Source organism: Pan troglodytes, chromosome 8 (genome assembly GCF_028858775.2).
Source record: "Pan troglodytes isolate AG18354 chromosome 8, NHGRI_mPanTro3-v2.0_pri, whole genome shotgun sequence".
Classification (NCBI taxonomy): domain Eukaryota; kingdom Metazoa; phylum Chordata; class Mammalia; order Primates; family Hominidae; genus Pan; species Pan troglodytes.
In genome coordinates this window covers 126,813,204-126,831,869 of record NC_072406.2, presented here as the reverse complement: position 1 = coordinate 126,831,869, position 18,666 = coordinate 126,813,204, and the positions used below count along the sequence as shown (strand labels likewise).

The following is an 18,666-nucleotide window of genomic DNA, read 5'->3' as shown; positions in this document are numbered from 1 at the left end:
TTTTTTTTGTTGTTGTTGTTGTTGTTTGTTTGTTTTGAGATGGAGTTTTGCTCTTGTCGCCCAGGCTAGAGTGCAATGGTGCAATCTCCGCTCACTGCAACCTCTGTCTCCCATGTTCAAGTGATTCTCCTGCCTCAGCCTGCCAAGTAGCTGGGATGACAGGCACCCACCACCACGCCTGGCTAATTTTTGTATTTTTAGTAGAGACAGTGTTTTCACCATGTTGGCCAGGCTGGTCTTGAATTCCTGGCCTTAAGTGATCCACCCACCACGGCCTCCCAAAGTGTTGGGATTGTAAGTGTGAGCCACCGTGCCCGGCCGGTAATTAGTTTTTTATGACTAGTACTCAGGAAGCCAGGAGCAGTGGGATTGATGGTTTAGCAAATTTGTCATTAAAACAAAACTGGCCCAGGTGTGGTGGCTTACGCCTGTCATCCCAGCACTTTGGGAGGCCAAGGCAGACATATCACTTGAGGTCAGGAATTCAAGACCAGCCTGGCCATCATGGTGAAACTTTGTCTCTATTAAAAATTTTAAAATTAGCTGAGTGTGGTGGTGTGCGCCTGTAGTCCCAGCTACTTGGAAGGCTGAGGCTGGAGAATTGCTTGAACCTGGGAGGCGGAGATTGCAGTGAGCTGAGATTGCACCACTGCACTCCATCTTGGGTGACAGTGCGAGACTCCATCAACAGCAACAACAACGAAAAACTGAACCCTTACTGGAGAACTTTGGGATATGATGGTCTCTAATTGCACTGTATGTATGGTAGTCACTCATCATATGTAGTCATTGAGCACATTTGAAATGATAGTATTTTTGATATATTAAGTTAAATAAAAATCTTAAAAATCTTAAAATTAATTTTACCTGTTTCTTTTTACCTTTCTAATGTAGTTACTAGACAAATTTAAATTACATTATTTGTATATCACATTCTATTTCCATTGACAATGCTGGTCTACAATACACCATTCTGTATGCCTGAAAGTGTATTAATGATGCCTTCCAGGCTCCCTGTAAGTTTCGGGAGAGGTTGTTTTGGTTTTCTTTAGGACTGGGCAGGGCTTAATTTTTTTTTTAAAGTAGAAGAAAACTGAAACATAATGAATCACAGTAGCAGGCCGTTCTCATTATAAGAAATGAGTATTAGGATTATGAAACCCCTTGGGGGATGTAACAAAAACAACAAAACAAGTTCTCAGCTTTTAGGAAAATATTGCCCTGAAAGGTTATCTCTTGTAACCCTGCTTCCACAGATTATAATTCAGCAGTTGCTGTGGACGTCTTTAGCCTCAGGCTTCATTACATTGGTGTGGAGAGAGAGAAATATGTAGTTCTCTCTCCGCCTTCAGACTCTTAAATCATACCTGGCATCCGCCTCCAGGGAAAAATTTGGTGCTGGGATTTATAGTTGTCTATTGTTTGTGCTTCCAGCATGTGGACTGTGCATTAATTTCTTTCTCAGGGTCAATTTTGGTATCATCATTGCCAGCAGAAATTTGTGAGAATAACTCGTAGTTTAGGATTTATTTATTGATAAGCGTATTCCACAAAACTTTGACAATCAGCTGATGATGAGCTGGTACTACTCCTGTTAATTCAATATCGTTTATGTAACTTGGGTGATAAAATGAACCTTGTGAAAGAATGCTACAAAGTCTGTCCTAGGAAGAGGACTTGTGCCTAAATCAGTTGAACTCCCAAAGTCTTCCCAACTCTTGGCCTTTGCTATACTGATTTGTATGTAGTTTTCCCTTCTCCTTCTCTAATTATATCTTACTGTTTTTTACACAGCAGATACTCAACAGATTCTTTTGCATGGTTGTCAGATTCTGAGATTGTCATCAAGAAGGATTGTAGTCTTTCTTGCACTTGAGATTGAGGTTTAAAGATCTGAGTTTGACTTGGTGATTTTTCAAAGGATCCAGTTCTTTAGGGTAAGAATGATGACTGCCTTGTATTAGAGGTTTCAGGATAAACCTGATCTGTTGCCTATTTGTCTTGGGAATTAACCTGGTGAAATGTATTAACAAGTAATTTGATCCATACTCCCACTTCGCTACTCTGTCCTTGCACTGTAGTCTTCTCCACATAAAACAAGATATATCATCAAATTTCAATTTTTTGTTATGATTTTCTCTATTGAAGTTGTCTTTGTTGATGAAAATATCTTACATAACTTCCTTTGGAAGGTAGGGATACAGTTTCTTAACCTTTTCTGCTTTGGCATTGCACTGAATTTTAGAGAGACTGCTTTAGTTTTTGTGCCTATCATGGTGCCCAGCCTTTCTCACCAAGGGTCTGAGTAGATTTTTGTTGAATGAATGACTTCTTGTATTTTCTGTCAGTCTCCTGTGTTTGCCCATCCCCAAACCATCTCCATTTCCCATTTCCTTCATCCTTACTCGTTATGTCAAGCCTCTGCGAACTGTGGCTTTCAGAACATCCCCTCCAGATTCCACTGTTTGAGGTCTTCGCCTTGCCCTCTTCATTTGCATCCTGCCCACTGGTGACCTATCCCTTCATGAGCCATGGCAAGATCCCTGTGGGTGCCCATGTTTCACTTTAGGATATGGGATGATGCCCAGCAACTATTATGGGTTTTGTATCCTAACCTCAAGTCTTTATCAATACACTTTATTTTAGTAACTGCTTTAAAATATGCCTCACACTGGTTGGTTCTAGTCAAGTCAGAATTCTTCGTACTTCTTGTGTTTTAGCATTTAAAAATGTCCTATGCTCTTCCCTAGAAGTCTTAAATATCCTAATATCTAAGATAGTTTAAGTACACTTTTACCTGGGGTTGGAGCTTGAACAGATACTTCTCAGGCCCCTCTTGGAGCTGACTCCACACTTGCTTAGTCTAAGAACTAGACCTGATGCTAATGAAAAAAAAAGAACTCGAACTTCCCTTTCTTAAACCTCACCATGTCAAGGCACAGCCATGGGTTTGGAAATTTGGGGCATGACTACAGAATCCTTTGAAAATGTCTTAAGACTGGTATACATGAAGGGAATTCTAAAGTAGTCTTTCTCCTTAAGCTGATGAACTATTCATGAGTTTGTCTTTGAGAATCAGAATGCACTGAAGTTGGGCTTGATGCCTTATTAGAGTCAATGATCCACTAAATCTTTATCCTTGGAAACAATCTGTGGATTCTCTTTGTAGCAATACCCTATAACAGAGAGGACTTTCACACTCCCATGCATGCCAGAGAAAAGGCCTTGGACCCCACAGCCTCCCAGGAAGGGAGAGACATTTGCTCTGCCCGTTTTCTCTTTCTCCCCGCCCCCACCCCCCTTAGAATGACCAAAGCCAGGCTTTGGCTGCGAATCACTTTATAGAAAGTGATATGAAGCATAAATGAGCTATAACCAATTTAAGGAAAGCTTGAAACTGGGCATTGGGAAATCTCTGCCAATATGTAATACTCTTACTAAATTCTGGCTTAGTAGCTGGCCAAAGCAGATTTATAGATAATCCCCATTTATGAAAATGTTCTACTGAGACCACTGTGCAGTTACATTTTAATAGTTTATGTGATAACAATTTAGGCTCTTGTTATTCCAAGATACCTCACAGATGTAACGCGCGCACGTGAGATATATATATATAGAGAGAGAGAGCGAGAGAGAGAGACAGATAGAGTGTCAGAGAGAGAGAGATTGTTCGAGTCACTAACTAGCAAAGCCTAATCACACAAATGCCAAATAAATTATGTTGGCAGGTGGCCGGCTGAATTTAGACATAGGTTCTCTGTATTATTCAAAAGTCACTCCATGTTGATCTAACCACACCAATAAAAAGAAAATAAAGAAAATAAAAAGTGATTCCTGTTTCATGAGAGCGTAAGTCCAGTATCTTTATTTCTGGCACTCCTGGGCATGTCAGTTTACACTTTGCATATTATTTCCACAAAGAGAATCCACACATTTTTCCCGGGATAAAGATTTAGTGAGTACATTCACTCCTTTACATTGACGCTGAAAAGGAGTGAAGCTCACGTGTAGTGAGAAACGTGAATGTTTCCTGTAAGAAACTGATTCTCCAGTAGAGGGTGGTAGTGTTCTGTGCCCCCAGCCTCTATCTGCGACCCTTCTGGGCTCTGTTCAGATGAATGAACTGATAAACTATTTTAAATGAATATCTTATTCTCACAGTACATAATGTAAACAAAGGCCAAAAAGCATTTATAGAGCATGTAATGTGTGGAGCACAGACCGGGTGCATTGGAGGCATTGAAGATGACTGAATGCTGACCTCCTGAGGTGTTCCTGAAGGCAGTGCCACTTGTAGTCTTTAAGAGAATGGGCTGGAGAGGTGGGCACCTTGTACTGGGATCCTGGTGCTGCCACTGTAGGTGAAGTGATCTTAGAGGAAGTTATTTCACCTTTTTCAGTCTCTGGTTTCTCATCTGTAAAATGGGTACAATTATGCCTACCATTTACTTCACCTCTACTAAACTAAAAACAGGGACCTGCTGGAAGGCACACACACAGACAAATACTCCCGTAAGACGAACATGCCATAGTCAAGGTTAGATAAGCTGCTGTGGCAGCAGAGTAGGGTGATGCATTCGGACTAGTAATTAGAAGGGATTCAAGGAAAAAGTAACCTTTGAGATGAGTGTTGAAGGTAATTAAAATTCTTTTGATCAATGGATGGAGAGGATGTCTGTAAGAGTATGAAGGGCATTCCAAACTGAAGGAACATAGACAGTTTCATTTTGTTTATTTATGTCTAAGGCTGTAAAACTCAGAGTATTTTACAAAGGCGATTCCATGTATCAAAACTATTAAGTTTCATTCAGCAAAAATTATATGTAGTGTAGAATTTTCCTATTAAGAGGTTTCCAAATGTCTGAGTTAATTCATCTAGGTACTCCCGAAGTTTATGTATTTGAAAGGGACAGTGGTTTCTAATATACTTTCTATTTGAAAACATCAACAAATAAAATAATTATTTAAATATTTTTCTTTTTAAGAACAAATGACTTGAGAGCTTCTAAATGTCTAGCGAGGGAAAGTATATTATGATTGGTGGAGTTGATTTATTATTTATATGAATAATTCTAGCTATGATGTGTTATGTCATTAAAAAATATTGGCTCACGCTTGTAATCCCAGCACTTTGGGAGGCTGAGGCGGGCAGATCACGAGGTCAGGAGATCGAGACTACGGTGAAACCCCGTCTCTACTAAAAATACAAAAAATTAGCCGGGCGTGGTGGCGGGCGCCTGTATTCCCAGCTACTCAGGAGGCTGAGGCAAGAGAATGGCGTGAACCCGGGAGGCGGAGCTTGCAGTGAGCCGAGATCGCGCCACTGCACTCCAGCCTGGGCGACAGAGCGAGACTTCATCTCAAAAAAAAAAAAAAAAAAAAAAAAAGTGTTCTTACTTATATATTGTTCAGTGTATAATCATGATAGACCAGTGATTAATGACAAGAAACAAAAAAACACTGATGTTAAAATACAAATAAATCACTTTTATCGTTGAAATTGTTTTAATTCTGCAAATTCTTATTCTCAAGTTGATCTTCTCCAGATTTGTATGTTTCACTCATCTCATTAAAATTCTGCAACTCATTAGAATATCTGTAGTATTTCAAAAGCCAACATTTTTTAAAGATCATGTATTAATGATTGTCTTTTTCGTTATTAGCAATATAGGCTTTCACTTGCAATGTGGTATTTATAGAGAAAATATTTGCAAATAGACAACTGAAATCTTATGTTTTAGCTTACTATTCATAAAGACTTAAAGTAATGAAAATCGACCAGCTGAATTTTTTAAGCCCAAACTATTAGAATTCTAAACATCTGGTCATGTTGCTGTAATGCATAGTTAAAATTCAGTGTACATTTTTTACTTTGCATATGTTTGAATATTTCTATGATAAACAATAAAAAAATAGTATAATGAACCTCAAGTACCCATCGCCCAGCTTCAACACTCTGCCATTCTTATTTTTTCTAAATTTCTACACCCTCTCTTATTTTTAACAGTTGTTTTTAAGGTATAATTGACATACATTGAAATGTATGAATCTTGGCTATAGAAGTTTTACAGATAGATACACCTATGTCACCCATAGACCTCTATCACAATATTGAATATTTTCATATCTCCAGAAATTCTCTTGTGTTCTTTGTCAGTGAATCCTCTCACTCCCAGACAATCAAGGTCCTAATTAGATTAGCCTTTTCTAGAACTTCACATAAATGGACTTATATACTATGCACTGTTTCGTGTAAGGCTTTTTCCACTCAGTGTAAGGTCTGTGTGATGCCTCCATTTTGTTGTGTATGGGAGTAGTTCATTCCTTTTTATTGCTGAGTAATATTCCATTATATAGGTATATCACAATTTGATTATCCATTCTATTGATGGACATTCTTGTTGTTTATAGCTATTTACTAATATGAATAAAGCTGCTGTGAACATTCTTGGAAAAGTCTTTTTTGTGGATTTATGTTTTCATTTCTCTTGGTAAAAGATCTAGATGTGGAATTGCTAGGTCGGAGGGTAGGTGTATATTTATAATAAGAAAAATTGTCAAACATTTTTCAAAACCTGTTGTAACCATTTTATATTCTCACTAGAAATGTATTAGAGTTACAGTTGTCTCACATCCTCACCAATATTTGGTATTTTAATTTGGCATGGTGATATCTTGTTGTGATTTTACTTTGCATTTACCTCATGGCTAATTATTTGAGAACTTTTTAATGTGGATAATGGTCATTTGCATATCTAACCTTGTGAAGTATCTATTCAAGTCTCTCTACCCCTCTGTTTTTAACCTGTATTATTTTTCTTATTGAGTTGTAGGAGTTTTTTTTTAAATGTATTCTAAATACAGGTTATATGTCTGCTTTATGTTTTGCATATACTTTTCTCCCAGCCTGAGGTTTGCCTGTTTATTTTCTTAATAGTGTCTTTTGATGAATGGAATGTTTAATTTTGGTGAAGTTTAATGTATCAATTTTTATACATTTTTGTGATTTTATTATCCTATCCAAGGAGTTTTTGCCTAATCCCAGGATATCAAAGGTATTCTATATTTTTATGACACTATTATAGATTTAGATTTTAAGTTTACATCTATGATTCCTCTCAAAATAATTTTTGTGTATGGTGTGAGGTAGGGGTTGAGGTTAATTTTTTTTTTCACAGGGATATATAATTGTTCCAGCCTCATTTGTTGAAAAGATTCCCTTCCTCATTGAATTGCACTGGGGCCTTTGCAAAGAACCAGTCAATCATTTGTAAGTGTAGATCTGTTTCTGGAATTCCTATTCTGTTTCAATGATTAATTTGTCTTTCATTATGGCAGTACTACATCATCTTAATTATGCCATGTAGAGTAAGTTCTCCAACTTTGAGTGTGAGTGTGTGTGTGTGTGTGTTTTAATTGTTTTTGGCAATCCTAGGCCCTTTACATTTTCATGTCTATTTTAAAACCAGTTTGTCAACTTTTATCTAAAACACCTGCTGAGAATATTATTAGGGTTACATTGAATTCATGAATTAATTTCAGAGAAATAAGGATCTTATATATTGAAACTTATAATCCATAGACATGATATATATCTTTACTAATTTAGGTTTTCTTTAATTTACCTCAGTGATTATTTGTAGTGTTCTATGTAGATCATTCTCTCTCAGTGAGGTTTTACAAGAGAAGTAATCCATAATGCTCGAATGCATCCTTCATATGTAATGAATTAACTTATTGCTTATGCATCTGGAAATGTATTAGCTTGTTAGACTTCTTTGGTAGAATCAAGAGTAGAGTCACAGGTTGGATGTGGTGACTTGTGCCTATAATCCCAGCAACTTGGGAGGCTGAGGTGGGAGGATCGCTTGAGTCCAGGAGTTCAAAGACCAGCTTGGACAACATAGTGAGACCCCATCTGAAAAAAAAACAAAGAATAGAATCATTAAAATAACTTTTTGCTTAATTCTCTCATGGATTGGGGCAACATCTTGCAATACTGTGGTATAATATCACAACCAGTATATTGACACCAATTCAGTCAAGATATACAACAGTTTCATCACCACAAGGATCCTTTGGGCTGCCCTTTTATAGCAGACATAACTGTTTATAAAAGTTTACTTTTTACTTCTGGATAGTAATACTATAATTCTAAATAATATGTTTGGATTTATATTTATTTCAACAATGTCTCTCAATTGGTTTTAATGTTCACTTCCAGAGTTTTATTAGTTTTAAATCTACCATTGATATAGAGCCATTTTATAACTCTAAGTAATATACTGTTATTTTTTATCTGACTCTACATAATACCTTCTTACCCCTATTAGGTAGAATGAGGACATTATCACCCTTACACCTCACTTCTCTTCTCCTACCCACACTTTCTGTCTTCTGACTGCTGTCAGAAGACACCTTACTTTTACATTGTCAAGGTTTATGTATTTTAAATCTAACTTTTATGCTTTCTTTTTTATTATAAGTTGATTTTTAGAGCTGAAAACCGATATAAATTATCTGTAACATTAAAATTATGCAAATATTCTTCACTGCAGAAGCAGATACTGTGACTGGACCCTTAGAGAAGGAATTATTCTGAGCATTAAATCTGTCTTGCTCAAAGTACATGTTTAAGCATTATTAAAGCATCATCCAAGGGCCCTTTTCCAACAACCTCCTTTTTTTTCTCAAAATTTTATGACTCTTTAGTTTGCTTCATATTTAGATTATGGTTTTTTATACAGATTTTTAATTTACATAAAGCTTTTAATTCCAATTCTTTTTTTTTTTTTTTTGCTAAGCAAAATGAATTTATTAATAGCATTACTAAGATCGTCCAGGCTCTGAATCATAACTTGTTGAATGAAATCTACTTTCTTGAAGATGTTTTCTTGGAGACTCTATCTTCTAATTTGGACTCACTGGCTTCTAGATCTATTATATAGCTGTCATTGTGGGATTCCCCCTAATCCCATTTTATTTCTAAATGAATTCCACATTTTCTTGGAATCTGCAGTTTTCTTTTTGGGAATTAGTTTTTTCTCCTGTGTGAGTCAGTCTTCAAGTAATTTTTTTCAGTAAGGGTGCATAAGAGGTAAGTGGAATCCTTCCCTGTCTGAAAATTTCTTATTTTCTCCACATGCTGAATTGTTTTCTTCTGACTTCACAGTGACTGCCAAGCCTCATGGTAGCCTGAGTCCTTTTCCCTTCTTGGTAACCTGAACTGGTATCTGATAGCTTTTAGGGTGTTCTCTGTATGTTCAGAGTTCTAAAATTACACCAGTGTATGTCTAGCTATTTTGTCATTTTTCTTCATCCTGTCCAGCACTTAGTTTGTTCTTTCATTCTGAAACTTGTGTCTTCCTTCAGGACTGGAGAATTCTGTTTTTTTCAGTTTCTCTGCTTTACTTTCTTTGTCCTCTCTTTTTGGAACTCCTATTCAATAGATATTGGACCTCTTCCATATCTCTTAATTCTTTTTTTTTTTTTTTACATTTTTAATCTCCTTTATTTTGCTCTACTTTATGGGAGAATTTCTTGACATTTTGTTTTCTGGCCTGTCTGTTGCATTTCTTTTTATTTTCATAATTATTATTTTTTTATTTCTGTAAACTCTCTTTTTCTCTGATTGCTCTTTTAATTTTGTCCCGGATTAGCTTCATGGATACAGTTTGTTCTCAAATGCCTTAGAGGATATCAATTTGAATTTTTATTTAGTTCTTTTCTTCTGTTGCTTAAATTATCTATTTTCTCTAGAATCATGTGTTTGTGTATTCATCTTGGTCCAATTTTGTGCTTTTGTTTTCCTTAAATGTCTTAGTGATTCTTTTTTTTGGTATATGTTAATTGACTAATAGGGGGATTAATACAGAGATTTCTATGTGGGGGATTAATGTTTCCTTCTGTCTTTTTGCTGGTGTAATTTTCCTCTATTGTTGTATTAGTTTGCAACCACAAGAGATCTCTAAAATGTAATCTTCAGTATATTCAATAATACATTGATTTAAAATCATTACTTTAAAGCACTTATTTATCACATACCAAATGAAATGGCAAAATGATCTTTTAAAACCCTAAGGAAGATGATATAATTTTATATTAATATGAGAAGATTTTGAGAACCAAGTTTAAAACTTGATGATATGAGGAATAGCTAGATTACTAAAATTGAAAATTAGGGCTATCTAAGTTAATGGATTTATTGATGGGCATAGGTTTTCTTTTTAACAGCAAATATCACTCTTGTTCTGTTTCTATTGTGTCATGGTTTGGATACCTATAAACCCCAAATACCTAATTTGTTTTTAGAAGCCATTGGCACACACCCTCTGTGAAGTGAGCACCTCCTGACAGGTTCACGCTGTGCAGGTTTTCCTCCCTCCTACTCGCTGGCATTTACGGTGCCGCTGCCCCGGGCTGAGTGGGCTGGCCCGGAGGCTGGCTCTGGTCCCCAGCCCCTACTGCTGGGCAGATCAGCTGCTCGGAAAACCGTGTGCCAGCTCCTGAGGGCTGATCACCACTTGCCCCAGGGCAGGAGAAGCCTTGCAGGCTGCCAGATCTGAGTTCTTTAGTTTGTACTTTTGAGTAACTGGTTGTGTCTCTGACTCAGACTGTTTTATGAGTGCCACTTAAATTCTCAAAAAACCAGAGTGGCCTTACTTAAGCTGTGATGAGCGGAGTGTGGGAAGGAAGGTGGGTTGGGTTGGTGGACAGTGAGGCTGAGAATTGTTTTTCTCTGATCCCATGGAGCAGAAATGAGAAGGGAAGGGGCGTGTTTTGTGTCTGACCTGGAATTTTGTTCTCTTCCTTCCTCCCCCAGAGTGTCCTGAGTCATGAGGCCGAGAGATTCAGATTACTGTGAATTCTAGTTCTTATTGAACCCAGACTGGACCAGAAGGCCTCAGCATAGCCCTAGGACTTAGTGATCCGTTCAGCATCTGTTATGAGTTGAATTATGTGTCCCCCAAATTTCTATGTTGCAGCCCTAACTCCCAGTATCTCAGGATGTGACTATATTTGGAGACAGGATCTATAAAGAGGTAATATAGTTAAAATAGCCTAATCCAGTATGAATGGTATATTAGTTCATTTTCACACTGCTGATAAAGACATACCCGAGACTGGGTAATTTATAAGGGAAAAGAGGTTTAATGGACTCACAGTTCCATGTGACTGGGGAGGCCTCACAATCATGGCAGAAGGTGAAAGGCATGTCTTACATGGTGGCAGGCAAGAGAGAATGAGAGCCAAGCAAAAGGAGAAACCCCTTATAAAACCATCAGATCCCATGAGACTTATTCACTACCATGAGAACAGTATGGGGGAATCTGCCCCATGATTCAATTATTTCCCACTGTGTCCCTCCCACAACACATGAGAATTATGGGAGCTATAATTCAAGATGAGATTTGGGTGGGAACACAGCCAAACCGTATCAAATGGTGTCCTTATAAGAAGAGGAAATCTGGGCACAGAGACAGAGAGACCAGACACATCTGTGCAATGAAGCTCATCCATGTGAGGTCACAGCAAGAGGGCTGTCATCTGCAAGCAAGAAGAGAGGGCTTAGAAGAAACAAAACCTGCCATCACTTTGGTCTTGGACTTCTAGAGCCTGTGGTATTTTGTTGTTGTCATCTTAGCAACTAATATAGCATTTTTAGCCAAGAAATCCTGCTTTGTTCCCTGCTGCCCTCTCCAGGGATGGAGGAGGGAGGCATTCCCTGGGTGGAGGCTGGGCAAGGAGCCCTCATCACTGGATCCTAAAACCTGTGTCTCTGATTTTCCATAGACACTGGGGCTATCAAGGAAAGATTTTTGACTCATCTTGCCAAGTTCTAAACTATTTGGATATCAAACTTGGGTAAAGACCTAGTGAGGAAATCAGGGAGGCTGTAGTTAGGAGAATTTCACAGGCATGCAGAACTAATGTCATGTAGGATGCTAGCTGAGATGTGTGGATAAGCATCAGTTGCCACATTGATGTAGCGATGGCAATAAGAGTCTGGAAACTCTGTTTTCCCAAAGAAACTGACATCCTAATAATCTCTTACGATCAGAGATCAAAATTTGAGGTGCCTTGGTTTGGTTGTACAAAGCTTCATACATGGAAATCCTTCTTTCTGTTGGATGTGTTTTATTTCCAACAGAAATAAAATGTCATGGCATTGTCTCCAATGCCATTGCATTATCATTGCCATTTCTAGCAGCAGAATTCTTTAATTTGAAAAAGTTGTTGAATTGTAATGGACCCAGTTCTAACCTGAGTTTCAGGTCAGTGACTTTGTATAATTCATTGGCTCTCTGTGTCTCAGTTTTCCTTATCTGAAAAGGGGGATAATTATTGCTGCTCCCCAGTGCACAGATACATTATTTTGATGTTGTGGGAGTGGGGTTTGAATTTGTAGAAAGAGAATGGATTTCAAAAAGGCCTTCTTTCCCCCATTTAATTTGGTCTTGAGAAAATGATGTAGCCTCTCTGAGCCTCAGTCCTCTCCTCTATAAAATGGGGATAGTAATGGAGTAACCAGTGGGGGGGTGTGAGTATTAAATGAGAACATATGGAGAGCACCTTACGTTGATTCCTGCGTGTTTTAAGGGCTCTATAAATGTTAGCACTTGATGATGATATTTTAAAATTATTGAAATTACTAACAAGAGATGAGTTAGTTGCTTTAGATACTTAAGTATTATGCTGTCCCTTAAAGGGGCATCTGCTTAACAGATGGTTAGTTGACCATTTAGCTAATGGAAAGCAGTGTAAGATTTAGGATAATGAATGGAGATGTAACTAGAGAATGAGGTCTTGTTCCTTTGACCTACAAATGCTAAACTCTCAGTACATACCATCAAGCAGGCTTCCTCTAACTGTAACATGCACATAAATTCCCCGGAAATCTTGTCGAAATGCGAATTCTGATTCAGTACCTGGAGAGTCCGGGTTGGGTGCTGACATTCTGCATTTCTAAGAAGTTCCCAGGTGAGGGCGCTGCTGCGACTCAATGGCCGGGATTTGAGCGGCGAGGTCCCAGAGAAGATGGTAGAGCTAGCTATGATCCCAATCTGTAAGTTCCACTTTTTATCAACCAGTTATTATTGTCTATCAACTTACATTAAGCTTCAGAAACATTTCATTTTGGCTTTTCATGTCAAATTCCCCAGCTCTTGCTACTTTCCTGCCCCTGGCCTCTCTATTTAGTACTTAATGTCTTTTTTTTTCTTGTTTAAAGAATAATAACAATAATGACTAATATTTGTCAGGAATCAGGAACTGTTTCCTTAAATTTCCACAACATCCCATGAGGTAGGTATCATAATTATCCCCATCTTACAGGTGAGAATATGGAGATACGTATAGATAAAATAACTTGCTAAATCACCCAACTAGTGAGTGGTAAACCAGGACTATTTTAAGAGTTTATTTAAAGGAGCCCTTTTGTAAATGAGAATCCCCAGGGATAGCTGGCATAGTGCACCCCCCTTACCAGTTTTTGTTATGCCCCTTTAGGTTTTTGTCACATTTTAGAAAATGTAGAGCCTCCCTTCCAGGAGCCAGCAACTGTGGCATTCATCCAGAATGCAACCCCAGGTGACTGCAGAGTCTAGGAAGTCCATGATGTTTTCTCAGAGTGGCACCCGGGCCAGAACCCACACAGCTCAGCTGTGGTTTGCTACCTTATGAGTGAAGGCTGTAAGAATGAAGGTCACAGCCAGCAGACAGATCCTGTAGGGTGTGTTCACATCCTTTCCACCTGCTTCTTTCACAATTTGAGTATAAATTCAATTTTTATCAACCGAATATTATTTTCTATTGATTTACTTCTGGAGTACTGACTTCTGAAAACTTCAGAATATTTTTATTTTTCATCTTACATAGGCAGGGCTTTTGCTACTATTCTGCCTGTGGCCTCTGTGTCTAGTACTTTAAAAATGATTAAAATAGACTGGGCATGGTGGCTCATGCCTGTAATCCCAGCACTTTGGGAGGGCAAGGCGGGAGGATGGCTTGAGGCCAGGAGCTCGAGACCAGCCTGAGCAACACAGCAATAACCCAATCTCTACCAAAAAAAAAAAAAAAGTTTTTTTAAAATCAGCCAGGCATGGTAGCATGTGCCTGTGTCCTAGCTGTTTGGGAGGCTGAGGTGGGAGGATCACTTGAGCCTGGGAGTTCAAGGTTACAGTGAGCTATGATCATGCAACTGCACTCCAGCCTGAGTGACAGAGCAAGACCCTGTTTCTGAAAGAAAAAAAAAAAGAAATAAAAAGAAAGAAAGAAAAAACGCTTAAAATTATATCAGCAACAACACCCTCCCTGCAAGCCTGCGCTTATATGGCTGTGCGCTGTGCGAGGAAGAGCTGCAGGGGATAGACCTGAACCCTATGATGGATGACAGGGACACGTCTTGTAGGGGCAATGTACTTGGCGATCTGGAGAGAGTGCACGCATGAGAGCACGTTGCTCAGAGCCTGTGGCTGGTCCACTCCTGCCTTGGCTACTCATTCTCTCACTTGCTGTAGTCACTTACACTCACAGGCCTTCATTTTCCTCCTTTCTAAAATGAGAGGATTGGGTAGGTTGGGGATTTTTCAACATGTGTGTTTATTTTTAGCTATGGAACCCTTTCTTCAGATGAAGGCTCACCTGGAAGCCCAGAAAATAAAGCATAAGAGCTGAATTTTCTTTGGTGGAAGTCGGACCCAGAACCAACTCTCTGCCTTCCCCGCGCTGCATCCCTCACCGATCCCAACACAGCCTCCTTCTTCTGTTAGCTAGAAAACAGCTGGCCTAGATAATAGGAAGCCTCCCTTTTGCTTCCACACTGTGCCTGTGCACTCAAAGGAATAAAACATGGGGTTTCAGAAAGCCAGTGTTAGGGAGGAGTATTTGCTAAAGGCAGTTTTGTTTCTAACTCCAGCGGCTGGTTATTATAAACCCTAAAATGATTCAGCAAGGTGTCCTTGGTGTTGACTTATTTATTTTGCAAGGTTTAAATGCATTTTTTTTGTGTGTGTGTGAGATGGAGTCTTGCTCTGTTGCCCAGGCAGGAATGCAGTGGCACCACCTCAGCTCACTGCAATCTCTGTCTCCCGGGTTCAAGCAATTCTCCTGCCTCAGCCTCCCGAATAGCTGGGACTACAGGCACCCGCCACCACGCCCGGCTAATTTTTTTATTTTTAGTAGAGACGAGGTTTCACCATATTGGCCAGGCTGGTCTCAAACTCTTGACCTTGTGATCTGCCCGCCTTGGCCTCCCAAAGTGCTGGGATTACAGCCATGAGCCACCACTCCTGACCCGTTTTTTTACTCTATTATTAAAAATACTTTATCCTTTTGAATTTAGACTTTTGTGACTGGAAGTTTCTTGTTTTGGGGATGATGGGGGAAAGGCTTTTTGGGGAAATATGGAAGATCATTGCAAGGAACAGAGTAGAAAGGTTTTGTTTGTTTGTTTGTTTGTTTTTGACAAGCTCTGTAATGTTGTGATGCGTATTGAGCAGACTAGCCCATCTTCCTTTGCTGAGGCAATAATCTTGGAAGAGACAAAAGTTGAAAGGAGGCAGACACAAGACATGAAGAGTTTCAGAAATCTTTGAAATCTTTGAAAGTCTTTTTGAAAGTCTTTGGAATAATTAGTTCACTTGAGACCATCAATAAAATGCTTGCTTTCATTGGAGACTAGGTATGAATGTTTTACTGTCAGCAGAATTGTTAACTAGAGAGGGTAATACAGAATGTTAAATAAATTTGAAGTCTCCCAAATTAAACTGGAGAGCTGAATTGAAGTCAATGATCTGGAGTAGCATTCTTATTCTCAGTAGAATATGGCATATTTTCTCTTCCCACTGACTTTGAATGAAGCTTCCATGGAGAAGGTGGTGGAACAGCTTAGAAGTAATACACACTGAGTGAACAGTGCAGGAGAGAGACAATGATGTAGTAACATTTCTTGGGCAGGTATGTGTCTTCTAGGTGTTTATTCTGTTTTCCTACCCTTTCACAACAGCAAAAATCTGTATTAAATGTAGCCTTCTGGGTATAGCACAGTCAGTAAATATCCTCTTTCATTCTCTGGGGGTGAAGCTATGTGTGGAATATTTTGCAATTGCTGTGGTCATGTATCACTCATGTGCCAAATGAAAATGGTAATGAATGTGGAAGTTATAAAAAATCCACACTAAAGTAAGTCATTATGATTTAACCCAATGCTTCATCTGTTTACAATGAAAGAACATAGAATCTCCTTGTTCTGCAGTAATTTGTTTCCTTTTAGACTTTATCATTACAACTTTTTCAAAGGCACCAAGAGTGGAATCCCCTGATTCCTGCAACTTATTTGCATCAAATGAGTCACCAAAGAGAAATGCCTGTTGTTTTTGCAGGGAATACAGCATGCATTTTAATCCTCTCTAACATAGCAGACTGGGAGGGAGTGAGAGGCAGAATGAAATGGATAAAAGGGAGAGGAGAGAGACATAGAAAGTCCATCACTGCAAACTTCTTAGCTGTGTATGCAAATGTAAAAACTGTTTTATGGATACCACTAAGTGCATTCCGCTTCTAGTTATTCGTTTATATGAAAAAATTCATGCAAATAACAGCATTGATATTAATTAATTGGCATCCACGTGTATTCTTTCAGCAGAGCTACAAGAAGAAGCTGTGAGAATGTTGAGGTGGAGCCATTGATCGCGTCTCATAATAGCACAGAGATCAAGACATAGAGACCCGAGTTCAAATCTGTGCTCTTCTGCATACAAGATGTGACTCTGAAAAAAATTACTGTCTTTAGGCTTAGTTTTCTCATCTTTTAAAGAGGGATTCATAATTGTCCTTATCTCCTAAGGTTGTTAGAAGGAACAATTGAAAGATGCATGTCAGAAATGTTTACTATACTCAGAATAACTATTTGAAAAATATTAGCCAGGGCCGGGTGAGGTGGCTCGCACCTGTAATTGCAGTACTTTGAGAGGCCAAGGCGGGAGGATCAGTTGAGGTCAGGAGTTCGAGACCAGCCTGGCCAACATGGCGAAACCCAGTCTCTATTAAAAATACAAAAATTAGCTGAGTGTAGTGTTGCATGTCTGTAGTCTCAGCTCCTTGGGAGGCTGAGGTGGGAGAATCACTTGAACCTGGGAGGCAGAGGTTACAGGGAGCTGAGATCGCACCACTGCACTCCAGCTTGGGCAACAGAGCAAGACTCCATCTCAAAAAAAAAAAAAAAAAATAGGTTTTTGCAGATGCTGCCGCCGCCAGGAGCCCTGTAGTATCAGCCATAGTCAATCCCACGGTGTTCTTCAACATTGCCATCAATGGTGAGCCCTTGGGCTGCATCTCCTTTGAGCTGTTTGCAGACAAGGTTCCAAAGACAGCAGAAAATCTTCGTGTTCTGGGCATGGGAGAGAAAGGATTTGGTTGTAAGGGCTCCCGCTTTCACAGAATTATTCCAGGGTTTATGTGTCAGGGTGGTGACTTCACATGCCATAATGGCACTGGTGGCAAGTCCATCTATGGGGAGAAATTTGATGATGAGAACTTCATCCTAAAGCATACAGGTCCTGGCATCTTGTCCATGGCAAATGCTGGACCCAACACAAACGGTTCCCAGTTTTTCATCTGCACTGCCAAGAGTGAGTGGTTGGATGGCAAGCATGTGGTCTTTGGCAAGATGAAAGAAGGCATAAATATTGTGGAGGCCACGGGGCGCTTTGGGTCCAGGAATGGCAAGACCAGCAAGAAAATCACCATTGCTGACTGTGGACAACTTGAGTAAGTTTGACTTGTGTTTTATCTTAACCACCAGACCATTCCTTTTGTAGCTCAGGAGAGCACCCTCCACCCCATTTGCTCGCTGTATCCTAGAATCTTTGTGCTCTTGCTGCAGTTCCCTTTGGGTTCCATGTTTTCCTTGTTCCCTATGCCTAGCTGAATTGAAGAGTTGAGTTAAGTTTATGATTATGAAATTAAAACTAAATAACTATAAAAAGTTAGCCCCATTTTGGGGTGGTGGTGGCAGATGCTAAGGGGCAGCATCAAGCAGTGATTAGGATAAGCATCAAGTCAGGAAATGGATTCCCATGTACTCACTACTCTTCCCTGTCCAGCTTATTGTTGAATGTAGAGAGTCCAGTTTTCTGTGTGCTAGAAATTTCACCTCGAATCTTTTTTTGAAAGATACTGATCATAAAGAGAAAAAAAAAGGGAAGGAAGGAGGCAAGGAAAGGAAAAGAAAAAGAATTAACAGAAAAAGTGCGGCCAGGTGCGGTGGCTCATACCTATAATCCCAGCACTTTGGGAGGCCACGATAGGTGGATCACTTGAGACCAGGTGTTCAAGACCAGCCGGGCTAACATGGCGAAACCCCGTCGCTAATAAAAATACAAAAATTAGCTGGGAGTGGTGGTGCACACCTGTAATCCCAGCTACTCAGGAGGCTGAGGCATGAGAATGGCTTGAACCCGGGAGGTGGAGGCTGCAGTGAGCCGAGATCGAGCCACTGCACTCCAGCCTGGGCAACAGAGTAAGACTCTGTCAAAAAAAAAAAAAACCAATATACAAAAAACAAAAATGGTGGGTGAACTCTGTCATCTTCATTTATTCTAAGGTAGATAGGATGGGTATTATTGGCCCATTTTACAGATTTGGAAGACAGGTGATTTGCCTAGG

At 39.3% G+C, this 18,666-nt stretch overlaps 2 protein-coding genes across 5 annotated transcripts in view; both read left to right on the top strand.

Moving 5' to 3' along the window:
* Positions 1 to 18,666, top strand: part of ABLIM1 (actin binding LIM protein 1) — a 336,688-nt gene that overhangs the window by 60,142 nt on the left and 257,880 nt on the right. The window lies entirely within an intron of this gene.
* LOC129136228 (peptidyl-prolyl cis-trans isomerase A-like) lies at positions 17,310 to 17,857 on the top strand. Its single transcript, XM_063782152.1, has one exon. It carries the CDS (start codon positions 17,396 to 17,398, stop codon positions 17,771 to 17,773), a length of 378 nt encoding a protein of 125 aa, XP_063638222.1. The 5' UTR covers positions 17,310 to 17,395; the 3' UTR covers positions 17,774 to 17,857.

What these genes read in the sequence shown, in the direction of transcription:
- LOC129136228 (XM_063782152.1), top strand. Translation starts at nt 17,396, where the DNA reads ATGGGAGAGAAAGGATTTGGTTGTAAGGGCTCCCGCTTTCACAGAATT.